At 39.5% G+C, this 18,092-nt stretch overlaps 1 protein-coding gene across 1 annotated transcript in view; it reads left to right on the forward strand.

Moving 5' to 3' along the window:
• The window catches only part of SMC3 (structural maintenance of chromosomes 3), a 39,053-nt gene that overhangs the window by 11,565 nt on the left and 9,396 nt on the right, over positions 1 to 18,092 (forward strand). Inside the window, exons 9-19 of the mRNA XM_056120643.1 lie at positions 1,150 to 1,325; positions 1,772 to 1,852; positions 2,070 to 2,234; positions 2,888 to 3,009; positions 4,524 to 4,737; positions 7,112 to 7,215; positions 7,621 to 7,720; positions 8,113 to 8,273; positions 9,292 to 9,433; positions 11,319 to 11,469; positions 17,613 to 17,765. Of these exons, the coding sequence (XP_055976618.1) occupies positions 1,150 to 1,325; positions 1,772 to 1,852; positions 2,070 to 2,234; positions 2,888 to 3,009; positions 4,524 to 4,737; positions 7,112 to 7,215; positions 7,621 to 7,720; positions 8,113 to 8,273; positions 9,292 to 9,433; positions 11,319 to 11,469; positions 17,613 to 17,765 (1,569 nt within the window). The remainder of the gene's footprint in view (positions 1 to 1,149; positions 1,326 to 1,771; positions 1,853 to 2,069; positions 2,235 to 2,887; positions 3,010 to 4,523; positions 4,738 to 7,111; positions 7,216 to 7,620; positions 7,721 to 8,112; positions 8,274 to 9,291; positions 9,434 to 11,318; positions 11,470 to 17,612; positions 17,766 to 18,092) is intronic.

The raw sequence follows: 18,092 nt of genomic DNA on the forward strand, positions 1-18,092 counted from the left end.
GAGAGATCCTTACAAAGCAGTTCATGATTAGGTTTCAGTCATACAGTGCTCTTCTTAACACCCATCTACATTACCTAGCAGCAGTGTGCCCCATTTCCCTTCTGTCACCCACCCCCCCACCCCCCCACCCCCACACACACCCTTGGGCACAGACTATTAAAGGAAGTTGAAATGGAAGACCTTAGAACATCCCTTTTTTTTTTTGTTTTCCTTTTTGGGGTCACACCCAGCAGTGTTCAGGGGTTGCTCCTTTGGCCCTGCATTCAGGAATTACTCCTGGCGATTAGGGTTAGGGTTAGGGGAGACTATGGGATGAGACTAACCTATGGGATGCTGGGGATTGAACCCGGGTTGGCTGCATGCAAGGCAAATACCCTACCTGCTCTACTATCACTCCAGCCCCAGAACATATATTTTAAATATATGTATATAATATATATTTTGTTGTGTGTGTATACACACATAGTTTGTTTGGTTTTGATTTAGGGCTACACTTAGCAATGCCCTGCACTTACAAATTAGTCCTTGCAGTCCTTGGGAGACCATATGTGGTGCTGGGGATCAAACCTGGTTGGCCATGTGCAAGACAAAGGCCTTACCCACTGTGCTATTGCTCTGGCCCCTAAATTTTATTTTATTTTTTTAAAAACATTTTTCCTACTACGTGGTATAGGACTGACATTTGGGTCCTTGGCTCAGTGTTGCTCAGAGTCACCAAGGTGACACATGGTGGGACATTAGGGGCAGGCGCAAGGCATACACTCCTTTATGTCCTTAACTCTATGTAATAAAGTAATCAATATTACTGTGTTTGTTTTTATGCTTTTGTAAGCATATTATTAATAGCTCAGATTTGGTTAATGCATGATATCAAAGAAGTAATGTTTTTACTTAAGTATTTTTGACCTTTGGGCCACACCCACCGATGTTGGCTCTGTGCTCAGGGATGATTCCTGGTGGGCCCAACTGAGATGCCAGGGATAGAATATGGGTTTGCCAGTGAAAGGCAAGTCAGGTCCCCAGAGAAATTTTTTTTTTTAAAGAATGCTGTAGTTCTTATAATTAAGTTCAACTTGTGTTATATTTGAAAAATGATTTTATGATATAAAAATTATGTTCAACTCAGTCCCTTCCATTTTTTTCTTACAGAGGGCAAAAGAGAAAAAATTAATGAATTGTTAAAATATATTGAAGAGAGATTACATACTTTAGAGGAAGAAAAGGAAGAACTAGCTCAGTATCAGAAGTGGGATAAAATGAGACGAGCCCTGGAATACACCATTTACAATCAGGAACTGAATGAGACTCGTGCTAAACTTGATGAGGTAAAATAATTTGCCTTTGCAACTTAAATGTTTATTAACTTTTGTGAATGTTAAACTCATGCTATGTTTATATTTTGAATGGTGTCCAATGCTTTTTAAATAGAATCTAAAAAGTCAAAGACCTTAATGAATTAACTTTGTTTTGATGACAGTGCCTAGATTCATGTTTTCTTACAGTTGTTCAGTGATATAAACAGATAATGGTACTAGCCAGACCAGGATGGGAAAAAAGCCACCTATAAATTTTATATTTCATAATTACTGACAATAACATTTTATATAAAATTTTATTTTTGATATCACATAAAACTAAAAGACTTTTTAAATTTAAATCATTAACTTGTTTTGTAAAATTTAACTTTAACAGATATTAAAAGCCTTCCCTAAATGTTAATGGATATTAAATGCAAAATGACTTATAAATCATAGCCTCTCTCTTTTTTCAGCTGTCTGCTAAGCGAGAGACTAGTGGAGAAAAATCCAGACAATTAAGAGACGCCCAGCAAGATGCAAGAGATAAAATGGAGGTAATGTTATATCAGCTAGGTTCAGGTTGACACTTTAACCCCAGTAAGCCATTTTGTAGCAGAATTAATGCAGTGGTCTACTCCAAGCAGGGTGTCACTGGAACTGAGTATTAAAAAAGAAAGAATATTATTGAAAATGTAAGACAAAGACAAAAAGAATAGTCTGAGATACAGCAGACTGCCTGAGTCATTTCTTTCTTTTTTACTCCTTGAATAGGATATTGAACGCCAAGTTAGAGAACTAAAAACAAAAATTTCAGCTATGAAAGAAGAAAAAGAGCAGCTTAGCGCTGAAAGACAAGAACAAATTAAGCAGAGGACTAAATTAGAGCTTAAGGCCAAGGATTTACAAGATGAATTGGCAGGCAACAGTGAACAGAGGGTAAGTTAAAATACTGTCACTGTCCCGTTGTTCATTGGTTTGCTCAAGTGGGCAAAATGACAAATGTTCATGGATAGAACTACTGAAGACAGTTCTGTCACAAGGGTGCAAGTTTGAACTCTTTTGAGGGATGATGGCGGGGCGTCTCCTCTCTCTAGCAGTGCTGGGACCCACCAGGGCTTAGACCATGTGGTTCCAGGGATCAAACTGGGGCCCTGTGCATGTCTTGTGAATTTTTATGAAGGATATAATGCATCAGTTTACACTCAGTGTGGCCTAGAGGCAGTAAAGGAGTTAAGGTGCTTACCTTCCATTCCTCTAATCCTGAATCTAGTCCCCAGAACTTTGCACAAAACTGGTTTTTGTGTTGTAAATTTAGGGTTTTTTTTTTTTTGTTGTTGTTGTTGTTTTTTTTTTGTGCCATACCAGTGATGCTTAAGGGTTACTCCTGTTTCTGCACTCAGGAAATTACTCCTGATGTTGCTCAGGGGACCTTATGGGATGCTGGGGATGGAATGCTGGTTGGGCCTGGGTAAAGCAAGCACCCTGCACTCTTGTTCTATCTCTCTGGCCCCTAACATTTCATAAAAAATTTAATGTTATTTTTGTCAGTTAAGCAGATTGCATTTTTACTTACCTTGCTCTATTTACAGAAACGCCTGTTGAAAGAGAGGCAGAAGCTGCTTGAAAAGATAGAAGAAAAACAGAAAGAGCTGGCAGAAACAGAACCTAAATTTAACAGTGTGAAAGAAAAAGAAGAGCGAGGAATTGCTAGGTTTGAAAAATTTTTACACTTTCTACATATTTCTTATATAGTAGCATATTTCAGCTAGCAGACCTATTACCCACTGTGGGTCCCCATGATATTCCAAGGGCCACAGATAAAAATTGTACATGTAATTGCAGCTTACTTTGACTGGCTTGCAACCATTAAGAACGGAGGTATCATCAGAAAAAGGTTGAGAAACACTGTTCTGTAGTAGACACAGTGAGAGAGCAGTGAGAGATCAGTGAAATGTTATCGGCTTGGGTCCTGAGCACTGCCTGCAGTGGCCCTGTTAGACACCACATATCATAAGATACACTATCTCTCAAAGCAGTTTCCTGTCTTCGCTCCAGCCGTAGACTATAGACCCAGTAGAAAAGAAAGTTAATAGCTGGAGAGCTAGTATAGTGGTTAAGGTGCTTGCCTTACGTGGGGCCAACCCAGTTTGATCTCTGTCACCATATATGGTACCTTGATCACTGCCAGGCTCAGCCCGTGAGTATGGCACAAAAGCCAAAGTTAATAAATAATTTTTATTAAAGAGTTAAAGGGTACAATAAATACAGAAGTTTACCCATTTCAAAGTAAAAATGTTAAAACAACTTCTGTTGCCCATATGCATTTTACCTACATTTTTACCTACTCAGTAAATACCTTTTGGAGAGCCATATTATTTTCACTGAAAATTTGACAAACTGAGACTGTACTAGGTTATTAAAAAAATCTGGGTAACACGTAGATGCTGTAGGGCTCTGTAAAACTTGTATATTTGTTCTTAATTTATTTTAGATTTGGAGCTACCCCCTACGATGCTTAGGAGTTACTCCTGGCACTTGGGTACTTGCGGGTACTTGGTACTTGGGGTACCAAGTACCCCCTCGTGGTACTTGGGAGTTCATATGGGATGTCAGGGATTAAACCTGGGTTGCTACATATCAGACAAGCTAAGATGTACTATCTCTGGGCCCTCAATGCTATTTTAGCATGTATACAGTATTTCTCTGTACATTGGAACTTGCCAGCAATTGACAATGTCATGAGACAGTACGTTACTATGTTTATGTCATTTATCATTATCATCTGCCCATTTAAAAAATGTGTTTCTTGTTTTATAGGATCATTTTTGCAGTCTGGGATTTAATATGTTGTAAAAGTTTTTCTCTTAGTAGTGTATCAATACTTAATAGTGTATTATCATAAGGATTTGACAATGTTTGTATAGAGAAAGATAATTGGAGTAATTTTGAAAATTTGTGGTTGGTACTAGAACTATCTAGGTTTGCTGACTATTCAAGATCTGGGGTGTTTGCCTGAAATCCTTAGGATATGGGCTATTTTACCTGACTTTCATTGTATTCTTACAGAGTTAAATTAATATTACAACAAACCACTGCAAGATACTCTGTTCAGTTAAGGAATGCCTTTACTTTGTTCTCTTAAAGAATTTTATAAGTCACGCTGTTGCATTGATTGCAGTAATCATGGCTATTTGCTCTTTATTTTGATCTTCCTTTGTGATATAGATTGGCCCAGGCTACTCAGGAAAGAACAGATCTTTATGCAAAACAAGGTCGAGGAAGCCAGTTTACTTCAAAAGAAGAAAGGGATAAGTGGATTAAAAAGGAACTGAAGTCTTTAGATCAGGCTATTAATGACAAGAAAAGACAGATTGCTGCTATACATAAGGATTTGGAGGACACTGAAGCAAATAAAGAGAAAAATTTGGAACAATATAATGTAAGAACTTAAATTTCGTATATATGGGGCTTGGGGGTAAACCACACCCAGGAATACTCACTTAACTCCAGCCTCTGTGCTTAGGGATCTCTCCTGGGGATCATACGGGGTCTTGGGTGGGGATCGAACCCAGGTTGGCCGTGTGCCATCTATTGCTCTGGCCCCCGTGTGTGTAGATACATTACATCTTAAGTATTTTGTATTAAGCACACATGGACCTACTTTTTTAGGCTTTTATAGGGCAGTTTGGGGTTCACAAAATTGAGAGTAAAGTCCAGAGTTTTCCTTTATATTCCTTAACAGACATACAAATCACCTCCCTCCCCTTTATCACATCTCATCACCAATCTTTGGGTACTTCCTTTTTTAAAATTTGTGACATTTTTATGGAGGGAATGAAAAATACAGGTTCAGGTAGTCAGGTATTTGGAGATTGGCTAGTCTAATTTCAACTGATAGCTATAAGTTCTTTCTTGAAATAAGTAAAGCATGTTTTGTCTTGAGATCGTGGAAATGCCAACATCAGATTGTACCTGCCCCAGTCCTCCTTCCCTTTTGGTTGTTTTGTTTTGGAGTTATACCAAGCTTACTCCTGGTTCTGCACTTGGTATCATTCCTGGTGAGTTCAGGACAAACATATGGGATGTGGGGATCAAACCTGGGTCAGCTACATCAAGACAAGCTCCTTACCCTGTACTATCCTCCAAACCTGGCAGATCCCCTTTTTAAAATAATAATAAACTTCATATTTTTCAAAGGAGTTTTCATTTTTTTCTGTCTTGATTTTTTTTTGTCTTATATTTATTTCACTGCCAACTTTGGAAAACTGAAAAAGAAACTGCTTTACATTCAACACAAGATGATTTTACAGTGCTAATTGCAATATTCGGAATAGTCTTTAGCATTTCAGTGTAATCCTGAATCTCTTGTACATTTGTGTTCAGGGAATATGAAAATTATTCACTATAGTTTTGAGAATATATAACTTTTTCTTTGATAGAGTAAGCTTTTGATAATTAATGAACAAGTCAATTTCCTTTTTTAGCAGTGACTCAAATAGCACTGAAAAATCTAGAGTTGTCTAATTTTTTTCCTTATAGCACAGTAGGTGGGGCGTTTGCCTTGTATGTGGCTGACCCGGGTTCAATTCCTTCGTCCCTCTTGTAGAACCTGGCAAGCTACCAAGAGTATCCCACCCGCACAGCAGAGCTCCCAGTGGTGTATTCAATATGCCAAAACAGTAACGAGTCTCACAGTGGAGACGTTACTGATGCCCACTTGAGCAAATCGATGAACAATGGGAGGACAGTGCTACAAGACAGTGCAGCCACAAGGGATTGAACACTTGCCTGTAGTGTTTCACATATGTGTACCAGGGAGCTTACATGCTTGTTTTGGTGTCAGGGAATACAGTGACGGTGCCAAGGATTAGTCCTTAATGGCCAGTCAGTGCCTTCTTTATCACTGAGCCATATCCCAAGGCTTCCAATAGTAATTCATTCATTTCAGAGTTGGGGTGCATCTTTAGTGTGATTCTGGCATAATGTGCTCTTATCCTCTGTGTCAGTGGGTGTGGCCCTGCTGGCCCCTAGTATACAACATCAGGTCATGATTTCGCTGTTTTTGAAACATGTTTTGGTGTTTTGGGGCCACACCTTGGCAGTGCTCAGGGGACCATATGGATGCTAGGGATCCAACCAGGTTTGGCTATGTGCAAGGTCGGCTGCCTATTTCAATTTTAAAAACTGTTTTTAGCAAGGGGCCAAAGCAGTAGTATAACAGATAAGACAGTTACCTTGCACATGGTTGACCAGATTTAATCCTGGGAATCTCATATTGTCCCCTAAGCACTGTCAGTACTGACTCCTGAGTATAGAGCCAGGAGTAACCTCTGAGCATCACAACAAAAACAACAGAAAAACTGTCTTTAGTCAAAGAGCACATCACCAGAAAACAGACCATAAAACAAATTACTTTTCAAACAGGGGCATTAATGTGCTAAACCTCAGCTTATTCCCATGTTTTAAAAACAGCAAAATCGGGACTGTAGCGAGAGCACAGTGGGTAGGGTATCTGCCTTGTACACGACCGACTAGGGTTCGATGGTCCCCTGAGCACCGTCAGGAGTAATTCCTGAGTACACAGCCAGCAGTAACCCCTGAGCATCGCCGGTTGTGATGCGAAAAATAAAATAAAAATTAAAACAGAAATATCACCAAAATTAAGATTGAGTCAACCTAAATGTTTGCCATGCCTTTTGGCAGTTTCATTTCCTCCATGTCCCATCTTAGGGCAACACTGATCTGCTTTCTGTCACTATGGATTCATTTGCATGAAACTGGATTTTAAATTTGCATTATTTTTATTTCCATAGAAACTGGATCAAGATCTTAATGAAGTCAAAGCACGAGTAGAAGAACTGGACAGAAAATATTATGAAGTGAAAAACAAGAAAGATGAGTTACAGAGTGAAAGAAAGTTAGTATAGATTAACCTCTCTTTTTTAAAGATTAAAATAATGTTTAACTTTTTTTTTATTAATACCAGCTGCTTAGGGCTAGAGTGATAGCACAGCGGGTAGGGCGTTTGCCTTGCACGGAGCTGACCTGGGTTCAGTTCTTCCGCCCCTCTCGGAGAGCCTGGCAAGCTACCGATGACGTATTCGATATGCCAAAAACAGTAACAGCCAGTCTCACAATTTGACGTAACTGGTGCCCGCTTGAGCAAATCTATGAACAGTGGTAGAACGGTGCTACTAGGATGGTGCTACCAGCTGCTTAATGGTTTATTCAGATTGTTTTCAGTTTCCTTACTCTAAATAATGTATCTTACAGCATTGTCTTACTGCTTTAAAATCTAAGATACTATAATTCTTCCTAATAGCTACTTGTGGAGAGAAGAGAATGCAGAACAGCAGGCCCTTGCTGCTAAAAGAGAAGATCTTGAAAAGAAACAGCAACTTCTGAGAGCAGCAACAGGAAAGGTAGGCATCATCTTTCATCGCATCATTTATTTGTTTTCAGCTGCATTATCAAGAATTCACTAGCTTTCAAGTTATAGGTGATTGGTTTCACTTAATTGGCACTGAGTGTTCAGATCATTTACTATAAATATGATATGGGTATTGTTAAGCTTTACTACCATCCATGCATATTAACAATAGCACTTTTTATTTCCAGATAATCTGTGCCAATTTTTAGGCTGTGTCATAGCATATATCCCATAATGTAAATTGGTATGTAGTTGGTATGTTTTAGGGGTTAATTCTTTGGAAAGGTACTTAATTCATGGCATATATTTTTTAAAAATATAAAGTAAATGAACTATGCCAGTGTGATGATAAGTCTTTATCTTTTACTCCTAACAATTTAATAGGCCATTTTAAACGGAATAGACAGCATAAACAAGGTATTAGACCACTTTCGTAGAAAAGGAATAAACCAGCATGTTCAAAATGGCTATCATGGCATTGTGATGAACAACTTTGAATGTGAGCCTGCTTTCTACACATGTGTGGAAGTCACTGCTGGAAACAGGTGAGTTGTGTTTGCATTGTATTTTGAGTTTGTATCTGTGTGTGTGTGTGTGTGTGTGTGTGTAAGAAAGGAAAAAAGAGATGTTAGAAATCCAGTGCCTCACACAAGGAAGACAAGTGCTTTACCATTGAGCCATATCCCCAACCCTGTATTTTGAATTTTTAAAGGGAAGAGTGAATAATAACTGAAACAACTTTTTGTATGAGGGCAGTGTGTTCTCTTATCTTTTATCCTCAGCTGCTTCTTAAAATTTAGTGCCTTTAGTTTGGGGGCTCTCCCAAGAAGTGCTCAGGGAGCTGTGGGGCCATTCCTTGCATACTTATGTGAACTAGACAACTCATTGCTCAGGCCTGGTTATGCTGTGTGACTCAAGATCCAACAGCGCTGTGGGCCACCATTAAGAGGTGCCTAGGGGGGGTCTAGGGACAACCCAAGAGTGGGCCAGAGGCCCTGAGTATGAGTTGAACTCAGCACCTTGAGCATCTGGGTTACACACTCCAGCCCTTCCAGTTCACTCTGGCCTAGGTTATTTACTAAGGCCGGACATGCTGAGTATTGTTTCTAGTTAGAGAAGTTAGAACTATTTCCCTTTTTGGGCTTTTTCATAGCCCATTAAAATTTCCTAGGTGGTCATCGCTTATCCTCCAATGCAAATTGGGTTTTGTAGAAAAAATATGAATGGTTTGCTTTAACATTTATGGCACTTAAGGGCTGGAGAGATAGCACAGTGGGTAGGGTGTTTGCCTTGCACTCGGCCGACCCAGGTTTGATTCCTCCGTCCCTCTTGGCGAGCCTGGCAAGCTACCGAGATTATCCTGCCCGCAGCGCAGAGCCTGGCAAGCTCCCCGTGGCGTATTCTATATGCCAAAAACAGTAACAAGTATCACAATGGAGACATTACTGGTGCCCGTTTGAGCAAATCAATGAACAATGGGAGGACAGTGCTACAGTGCTACAATTTTCTTAATGGATGTTTAAAGTGCAGCAATAAAAATGTGTCTTACTCTGTTTCTTGTAGGTTATTTTATCATATTGTTGATTCAGATGAAGTCAGCACAAAGATTTTGATGGAGTTTAATAAAATGAATCTTCCTGGAGAGGTCACTTTTTTGCCTCTAAACAAGTTAGATGTGAGGGATACAGCCTATCCTGAAACCAATGTAAGTAGTTAAAGTCTTCCCTTTTCTCTGAGATCAATGTTCTCAAGTTTAGCATACTCGTTTTAAGTACAGAGTTAGATTCACAATTGGGTTTGTGAGATACTTTCTTTATGTGCTAAATATTGAAATAATAAGAACAGAAAGCTTTGAGATAGTAAAAATTAAGGTTAGGGAGTTGGAGAATAATTTTTGAGGAAATGATTTGAAGTAAATGTTATAAAGTATTTTGAATATACTTTAAATTGAGGTTCTGATGTACAGTATAATGGTTTGGGAATTTTGGGAAGGAGGTTGTTAGGTGCACACATTGCAGTTCTAGGGGTCATTACCAGCTTTGCTCAAGGGTCACGGCCATTAATGCTGAGGCACCATATGGCTTGAGGGATTGAACCCAGACCTTGAACTTCGCATGCAAAGTATGTGCTCAAACCTCAAACTTAAGCTCTTTTTTTTTTTTTTTTGACGTCACATTTGGTGATGCACAGGGTTAGGCTTTGCACTCAGGAATTACTCTTGGCGGTGCTTGGGGAACCATATGGGATGCTGGGAATTGAACCTGAGTTGACCACGTGCAAGGCAAACGCCCTACCCGCTGTACTCTCTCCAGCCCCTTAAGCTCTATTCTTTACTTAAAAATTTACAAATTTAAAGTTTTGGGAGAGGAAAAAAAGTCTCAAAAATGAATGCACATAGTATAGTTCTCTTTACTTACTAACTTAGAACTAGAAAAAATTCATGAAAGTGGTGAGCATAAAATTTAAAAATTGTGTCCTTCTGAGGCCTGAGCAATTGTACGACAGGTAGTGCACTTGCTTTGCACATGGGCTGACTGGGTTCCACCCCCACACCACATATTCCCACTCCCTACCCCCCCGCCTGCCAGGAGTTATTCCTGAGCACAGAACACCCCTCCTACCCCATTCTACCCTCATCCCACCCTCATCCCCCGCCAAAATTTGTAACCTTCAGCAGGTAACCATAGAGAATAGCCTTTATATGATTAAGAAAGAGGCAATCATCATTTAATGGGGCAGTGTTCTCTCCTTATAATTATTCAAGTTTAATATTTTTTTGCATTTTTCTGAATAAAACACACATTTCCTAAGTTTAAAAGACTGTCATAACCATTTTAGACAAGAAAAAGTAATATAAATTTCAGCCAAAAAACGTTTTCCTGAATACCTAAATTATAGTGCTATATTTTGAGGAAATTTAAAATATTTACCCTTTCCTGTGACAAATGCTATCCTAATTGTTTCACAAAAGTATGTGGAGGAAGTAACTGTTAGAAGAGTTAAGCAACTGTCATGAGCATGCCTTATAAATGGGAGAACTAGGGTATGAAAGTAAGAATTCCAGCTCTAGACCTTTTTTTTTTGGCTTTTTGGGTCACACCTGGTGATGCACAGGGGCTACTCCTGGCTCTGCACTCAGGAGTTACTCCTGGCGGTGCTCAGGGGACCATATGGGATGCAGGGAATCGAACCGGGTCGGCCGTGTGCAAGGCAAATGCCCTACCTGCTGTGCTATCGCTCCAGCCCCTCTAGACCTATTTTTAAAAAAAAATTTTCGCCACTTTGCTTTACTGTTTGAAAATCTGGGTGATTGCCTGGATATTTCACTATAGTGATCTTTTCAACTGGTGAGGGTTGGATAGGGGGGTAATACTGGGGACACTGGTGGTGGAGAATGTGCACAGGTGGTTTCAGTCATTGTGTGACTGAAACTCAAACATGAAAACTTTGTAACCGTATCTCATGGTGATTCAATAAAAAAAAATTAAAAGCCAACTGTATTAAAATGTAAAGGTATTTGTCTTTCACAAAGGTATAATTAATAATTTATGTATGATGTCTTTACTGACAAAGTGTTCATTTATTTTTAGGATGCTATTCCTATGATAAGTAAATTGAGGTACAATCCTAGATTTGACAAAGCTTTCAAACATGTGTTTGGAAAAACACTTATTTGCCGTAGCATGGAAGTTTCAACCCAGCTGGCCCGTGCTTTCACTATGGATTGCATTACTCTGGAAGGTACGTGGTAGTCTTTTTTAACTTGAAAAACAATTCTAAGTTCGTTTCGATAGTATTTGAAAATTCAAGTTCAGTGTTTATATTTTTTAATTTGTTTGAAAGTTTAGAGTCCAAAGGGGTCCACACTTTATAGATAATGCTGTTTATTAAAGCAGTTGGGTTTACTAAGAATTTATAATCATTTTTGCCTCTCATGAAACTGGTAGACCCTTTCTCCGATTGTCTTTAAATGCCTAAAATACTTTGGATCACAACTGTATTGAAACCAACTATGTTGGCACAGTCATCACAGACCAAATACTACATAGTAATTTTCTGTTTTGTTTTGTTTTTGGGCTGCTGCTCTTCATTGCTTAGGACTTATTCCTGGCTCTGCATGCAGGAAATCACTCCTGGCATGACTCGAAACCTGTGGGGTGCCAGGATCAAAGTGGGTTGGCCGCTTGCAGGCAAGCATTCTACTTGGCTGTTCAGTCACTCCAGCCCTAGTTCACCGGTCTTCATATTTATTCCTTTGTTCATGAAAGGAAATAATCCATTGATCACTCCCAGCATTGATATTCAAGGGAGCATGCAGTGCCAAGAATCAATACTGGACCTCCGCATGCATACATCTCCCTGACTCTGCACTTTTTTTTTTTTTTTTCAGTTGTTTTGAACTGTCAGCAAATTATGAAAATCATGACCCCTTATCTGTAGATATTTAGCAAGCATGTGTTTCCAAGAATCAAGATCGTTCCTTTATAACTACAGTATCATTATTATGTTAACCTAAGAAATTAATCATATTGTATCATGTGAAAAGAATCATGATCACGATCATCCTGTTGTTTGTCGATTGCCTCAGCAGGCACCAGTAACGTCTCCTTCGCCCTAGCCCTGAGATTTTAAAAAGTGCCATATTCAAGGCTCTTTCAGGGTTAGGAGAATGAGACCCATCATTGTTACTGGTATTTGGCATATTGGGTACACCACGGGGAGTTTGCTAGACTCTGCCTTGTGGGCAGGTTATATTCGGTAGCCTGCCAGGTTGTCAAAAGTAAGAATGAGATAATAAGATGATAATAAGATGAAAAGAACGTACATTTCAAATTTTTTCATTTGTCCAAAGGTATGTTTTTAGTCAAGGATGTATGTGTTATATTATCTTTAGATTCTCTTCATATAGAGCAGTTCCCTCCCATCTGCAGAAAATGGATTTTCTTATAAACTGTCCTGTTCTCTATTTTGTCTTAATTACTTCCACAGCCTTGGATTCAGGTTCAACAATCTTGCCATGAATAGATGTGAATTTGGGGGCGAGGGGGTGTGCATACTATGTGCTTGAGGACTATTTCTAGCTCATTGCTCTGGGGGATGCGAAATGCTTGGACTATTGCTGGGCTCCTGCATGCAAACATGCACTTCCAGCCACCTCCCCAGCCTGATACTTTTTTTTTTAATTGCATCATCACATAATAATGTCCCATTGTTGTACTCATTGTTGTAGTGCGGTTGACTACTAGCAACTCTTATAGAAGTAACTTTTTTTTTTTTTTTTTTTTTGCTTTTTGGGTCATACCTGGCATTGCACAGGGGTTACTCCTGGCTTTGCACTCAGGAATCACTCCTGGCGGTGCTCAGGGGACCATATGGGATGCTGGGAATCGAACCCAGTCTGGCTGCGTGCAAGGCAAACACTGTGTCCACTGTGCTATCGCTCCAGCCCCTGCCTTAACTTCCTTTATCATATCCAACAACTTTCTGTTTTTGTTTTTGTTTTGGGGTCACACCTAGTGATGCTCAGGGGGTATTCCTGGTGCTACAGTCAGGAATTACTCCTAGTGGTTCTCGGGACCATGTGGGATGCCAAGGATTGAATTTGGGTCAGCTACATGTAGGCAAGCACTCTACCTGCTGCACTCTCTCTCCATCCCCTTCAAGTAACTTTTACTTACCTCTGATAAATGATAAACATTACTCCTATATTTCACAGTCACGGTCCTCCCATTGTTCATCGATTTGCTTGAGCGGGCCCAGTAACGTCTCCATTGGAGACTTGTTGTTACTGTGTTTGGCATATCGAATACGTCATGGGTAGCTTGCCGGGCTCTGCCGTGCGGGCGAGATACTCTCGGTAGCTTGCCGGGCTCTCTGAGAGGGGTGGAAGAATCGAACTCGGGTTGGTCCTGTTGGCTGCGTGCAACCAGCCAACCGCTGGAGCCCTACCACTTTGCTATCGCTCCAGCCCTCCTATATTTATTAGTTGTAATTCATCTAGTTATGAAGAGCTTTCTCCTTTTATTATTTTCTAAGTGCTATTGTGATTGATGCAGTTGTTTTTCCCCTAGGTTATTGTGTTACCGTGTTTTTTTTTTTTTCCTTTATTTTATTTTTTTTAAAGTTGTAGATTTACAATTTTTTTTTTCTTTGGTTTCAATCATACAATGATCAGATACCCATCCCTCCACCAGTGCCCATCTTCCACCACCATGGATAATATCCCTCCCACCCCCGTCCCCCCATCCCCCCTGTCTCTGTGGCAGGGCAATCCCCTGTGTTCTCTCTCTCCTTTTGGGTGTTGTGGTCTGCAAAAGAGGCATTGAGTGGCAAACATGTTCAGTCCATAGTCTACTTTCAACATGCATCTCCCCTCCTGAGAGGATCCTCCAAACATCCTTTATTTGGTGCTCCCTTCTCTATCTGAACTGCCCTTTCCTCTAGGATACCCGGCTGGCCTCTAAATTATGGAGTAATCCTCCTGGTGCTGATCTCAGCTATTCTTGGGTATTAATCTCATACTTTGTTACTTTATATCCCCCAGATGAATGCAATCTTTCTATGTCTATCCCTCTCTTTCTGACTCATTTCGCTTAGCATGATACTTTCCATATTGTACCACTTGTATGTAAATTTCATGACTTCATCTTTTCTAAGAGCTACATAGTACTCCATTGTGTAGATGTACCAAAGTTTCTTTAACCAGTCATCTGTTCTTGGGCATTCAGGTTTCTTCCAGTTTCTGGCTATTGTAAAGAGTGCTGCAATGAACAAACAAGTGCAGATGTCACTTCGACTACACATTTTTGCCTCTCTGGGATATATTCCCAGGAGTGGTATTGCTGGGTCAAATGGGAGCTCAATTTCTAATTTTTTTGAGAATCGTCCATACTGTTTTCCAGAAGGGCTGAACCAGTGGACATTCCCACCAACAGTGAAGGAGTGTCCCTTTCTCGCCACATCCACGCCAGCATCGGTTGCTTTTGTTCTTTTGAATGTGGGCCAGTCTCTGAGGTGTGAGATGGTATCTCATTGTGGTTTTGATCTGCATCTCCCTGATGATTAATGATGTAGAGCATTTTCTCATGTGCTTTTTTGCCATTCGGATTTCTTCTTTGAGAAAGTTTCTGTTCATTTCATTGCCCCATTTTTGGATGGGGTTGGATGTTTTCTTCTTGTGGAGTTTAACCAGTATTTTGTATATCCTGGATATCAACCCCTTGTCAGATGTGTATTCGGTGAATATCCTTTCCCATTCTGTAGACTGTCTTTGTACTTTGGTCACTGTTTCTTTGGAGGTGCAGAAGCTTCTTAGTTTAAGATAGTCCCATTTATCTATCTCTGTTTTCACTTGCTCGGCCAGTGGTGTGGCATCTTTGAAGATACCATTAGCTTCAATGTCATGGAGGGTTTTGCCAACTTTATCTTCAATGTACCTTATGGTTTCGGGTCTGATGTTGAGGTCTTTAATCCATTTTGATCTTACTTTTGTACATGGTGTTAGGCAGAGTTCTGAGCCTATTTTTTTGCATGTAGCCGTCCAGTGATGCCAACACAATTTGTTAAAGAGGCTTTCCTTACTCCACTTCACATTACTTGCACCTTTATCGAAGATTAGATGAGCATATGATTGAGGAGAGGTGTCAGTGTATTCAACCCTGTTCCATTGGTCTGCAGTTCTGCCTTTGTTCCAGTACCATGCTGTTTTAATTATTACTGCTTTGTAGTACAGTTTGAAGTTCGGGAGGTTGATTCCTCCCATTTTCTTTTTCCCAAGAATTGCTTTAGCTATTCGTGGGGGCTTATTGTTCCATATAAATTTCAAGAGTGTTTGCTCCATTTCTTTGAAGAATGTCATGGGTATCCTTATAGGGATTGCATTGAATTTATACAATGCTTTCGGTAGTATTACCATTTTGACAATGTTAAGTCTCCCGACCCATGAGCAGGGGATATCTTTCCATTTCCTCATGTCCTCTTTTATTTCCTGAAGTAGCGTTTTGTAGTTTTCTTTGTACAGGTCCTTTACTTCCTTAGTTAAGCTGATTCCTAGGTACTTGATTTTCTGGGGCACAATTGTGAATGGGATTGTTTTTTTCATGTTGCTTTCTTCTCTCTCACTGTTTGCGTATAGGAAAGCCATGGACTTTTGGGTATTGATTTTATAACCTGCAACTTTACTATACGAGTCTATTGTTTCTAGGAGTTTTTTGGTGGAAGTTATTGGGTTCTCTAAGTAGAGTATCATATCATCTGCGAATAGTGAGAGCTTGATTTCTTCCTTTCCTACCTGAATGCCCTTAATATCTTTTTCCTGCCTAATCGCTATTGCAAGTACTTCCAGTACTATATTGAACAGCAGTGGAGAGAGTGGGCATCCCTGTCTCGTCCCTGATCTTAGAGGGAAGGCTCTCAGTTTTTCCCCATTGAGGATGATGCTTGCTGTAGGCTTGTGGTAGATGGCTTTAATTATGTTGAGGAAGGTCCCCTCTATACCCATTTTGGCTAGGGTTTTCATCATAAAGGGGTGCTGGATCTTATCAAATGCTTTCTCTGCATCTATTGATATGATCATATGCTTTTTATCTTTTCTTTTGTTGATATGGTGGATTATGTTGATTGATTTCCGAATGTTAAACCATCCTTGCATCCCTGGGATGAATCCTACTTGGTCATGGTGTATGATCTTTTTGATGAGTAGTTGGATTCTATTTGCTAGTAGTTTGTTGAGGATCTTTGCATCTGTGTTCATCAGGGATATCGGCCTGTAATTCTCTTTCTTTGTGGTATCTCTGTCTGCTTTTGGTATCAGTGTGATATTTGCTTCGTAGAAACTGTTCGGAAGTGTTTTTGATATTTCAATTTCATGGAAAAGCTTAAAGAGCATCGGGAGTAAGTCCTCTTTAAAGATTTGGAAGAATTCACTAGTGAATCCATCCGGGCCAGGACTTTTGTGCTTGGGGAGACTTTTTATTACCATTTCAATTTCCTTGATGGTGATAGGTCTGTTCAGGTATTCCAGGTCTTCTTGGTTCAGCCTTGGGAGTCTGTAGGAGTCTAGGAATTTATCCATTTCCTCGAGGTTTTGATGTTCCGTGGCATAAAGCTTCTCAAAGTACTCCCTGAGGATCCTCTGAATTTCTGTGGTTTCTGTTGTAATGACCCCCTTTTCATTTCTGATTTGGTTTATTAGGGTTTTCTCTCTCCCTTTCTTTGTGAGTTTTGCTAGAGGCTTATCGATCTTGTTAATTTTCTCGAAGAACCAGCTTTTGGTTTCATTGATCTTTCGGATTGTTTTTTGGGTTTCCATCTTGTTAATCTCTGCTCTGAGTTTTATTATTTCCTTTCTCCTGTTCGGGTTGTGCTCCTTTTTTTGGTCCTTCTCCAAGCTCTTAAGCTGTGAGGTTAGGTTACTTCGTGTTTCTTTTTTTTTTTTTTTTCTTTTTAATATTCACGTATTACTAAGTGGTGAATTCAAAATAGGCCTTGTGTCTTGTTGACATGTCACCATTAGTTTTATAGCCCTTTTCCCCTGACATTCACTTTCTAGATATGTTTAAGTGCAGATTGTAATATTAGAAAGCAAAATGGCTTAGATTTTCTTTTGTTTAGTGTTGGTTTTGTTTTGGGGCTTCACCCATTAGTGCTCATATCTTACTCCTGGCTTTGCACTCAGGTCATTCCTGGCAAATTTGGGGACCATATGGAATACTAGGGACCCAACCGAGTCTGCAGTGTGCTATCTCTTTGGCTTCAATGACTTAGATCCTTTGCTTTTTGAAATTCTCGTTGAGTAGATAAATCCTTTAGATCAGTTTGATTTTAAGTCAGTTTATTGTTGAATAAATTTGTTAACATGGAATTACTTACATTTTATTTTTTAGGAGATCAAGTTAGTCATCGGGGTGCTCTAACTGGAGGTTATTATGACACAAGGAAATCTAGGCTTGAATTACAGAAAGATGTTAGAAAAGCAGAAGAGGAGCTTGGTGAGCTTGAAGCAAAGCTCAATGAAAATCTGCGCAGAAATATTGAAAATATCTTTTTTTGCTTTGTGTGTCCCAAGCTTTTTCTTGGAATATGTAATATTTTGCTTAGGTGTTTCATAAATACACAGTGCGGGGGTGGGGAGGTTCCATATATTTAATTTATTTAGCACAGGAGCATATACTGTCTATCTGACTGCAAAAAGATTCTCTTAAATAATACCTATGAATTTACTGGATAAAATGACTAAGGAACTCTAAAATTGAAAACCATAGAGGTAACTCAGAAGGATTGATCAGAGAACTCTATATGAAAGAAATGCTGAAAGGTATACAAAGTGTTTTTTTTTTTAACTTAAGAGTTTCCTAAGAACTGGG

The sequence above is a fragment of the Sorex fumeus genome, unplaced genomic scaffold (assembly GCF_029834395.1).
Source record: "Sorex fumeus unplaced genomic scaffold, SorFum_2.1 ptg000043l, whole genome shotgun sequence".
NCBI lineage: Eukaryota > Metazoa > Chordata > Mammalia > Eulipotyphla > Soricidae > Sorex > Sorex fumeus.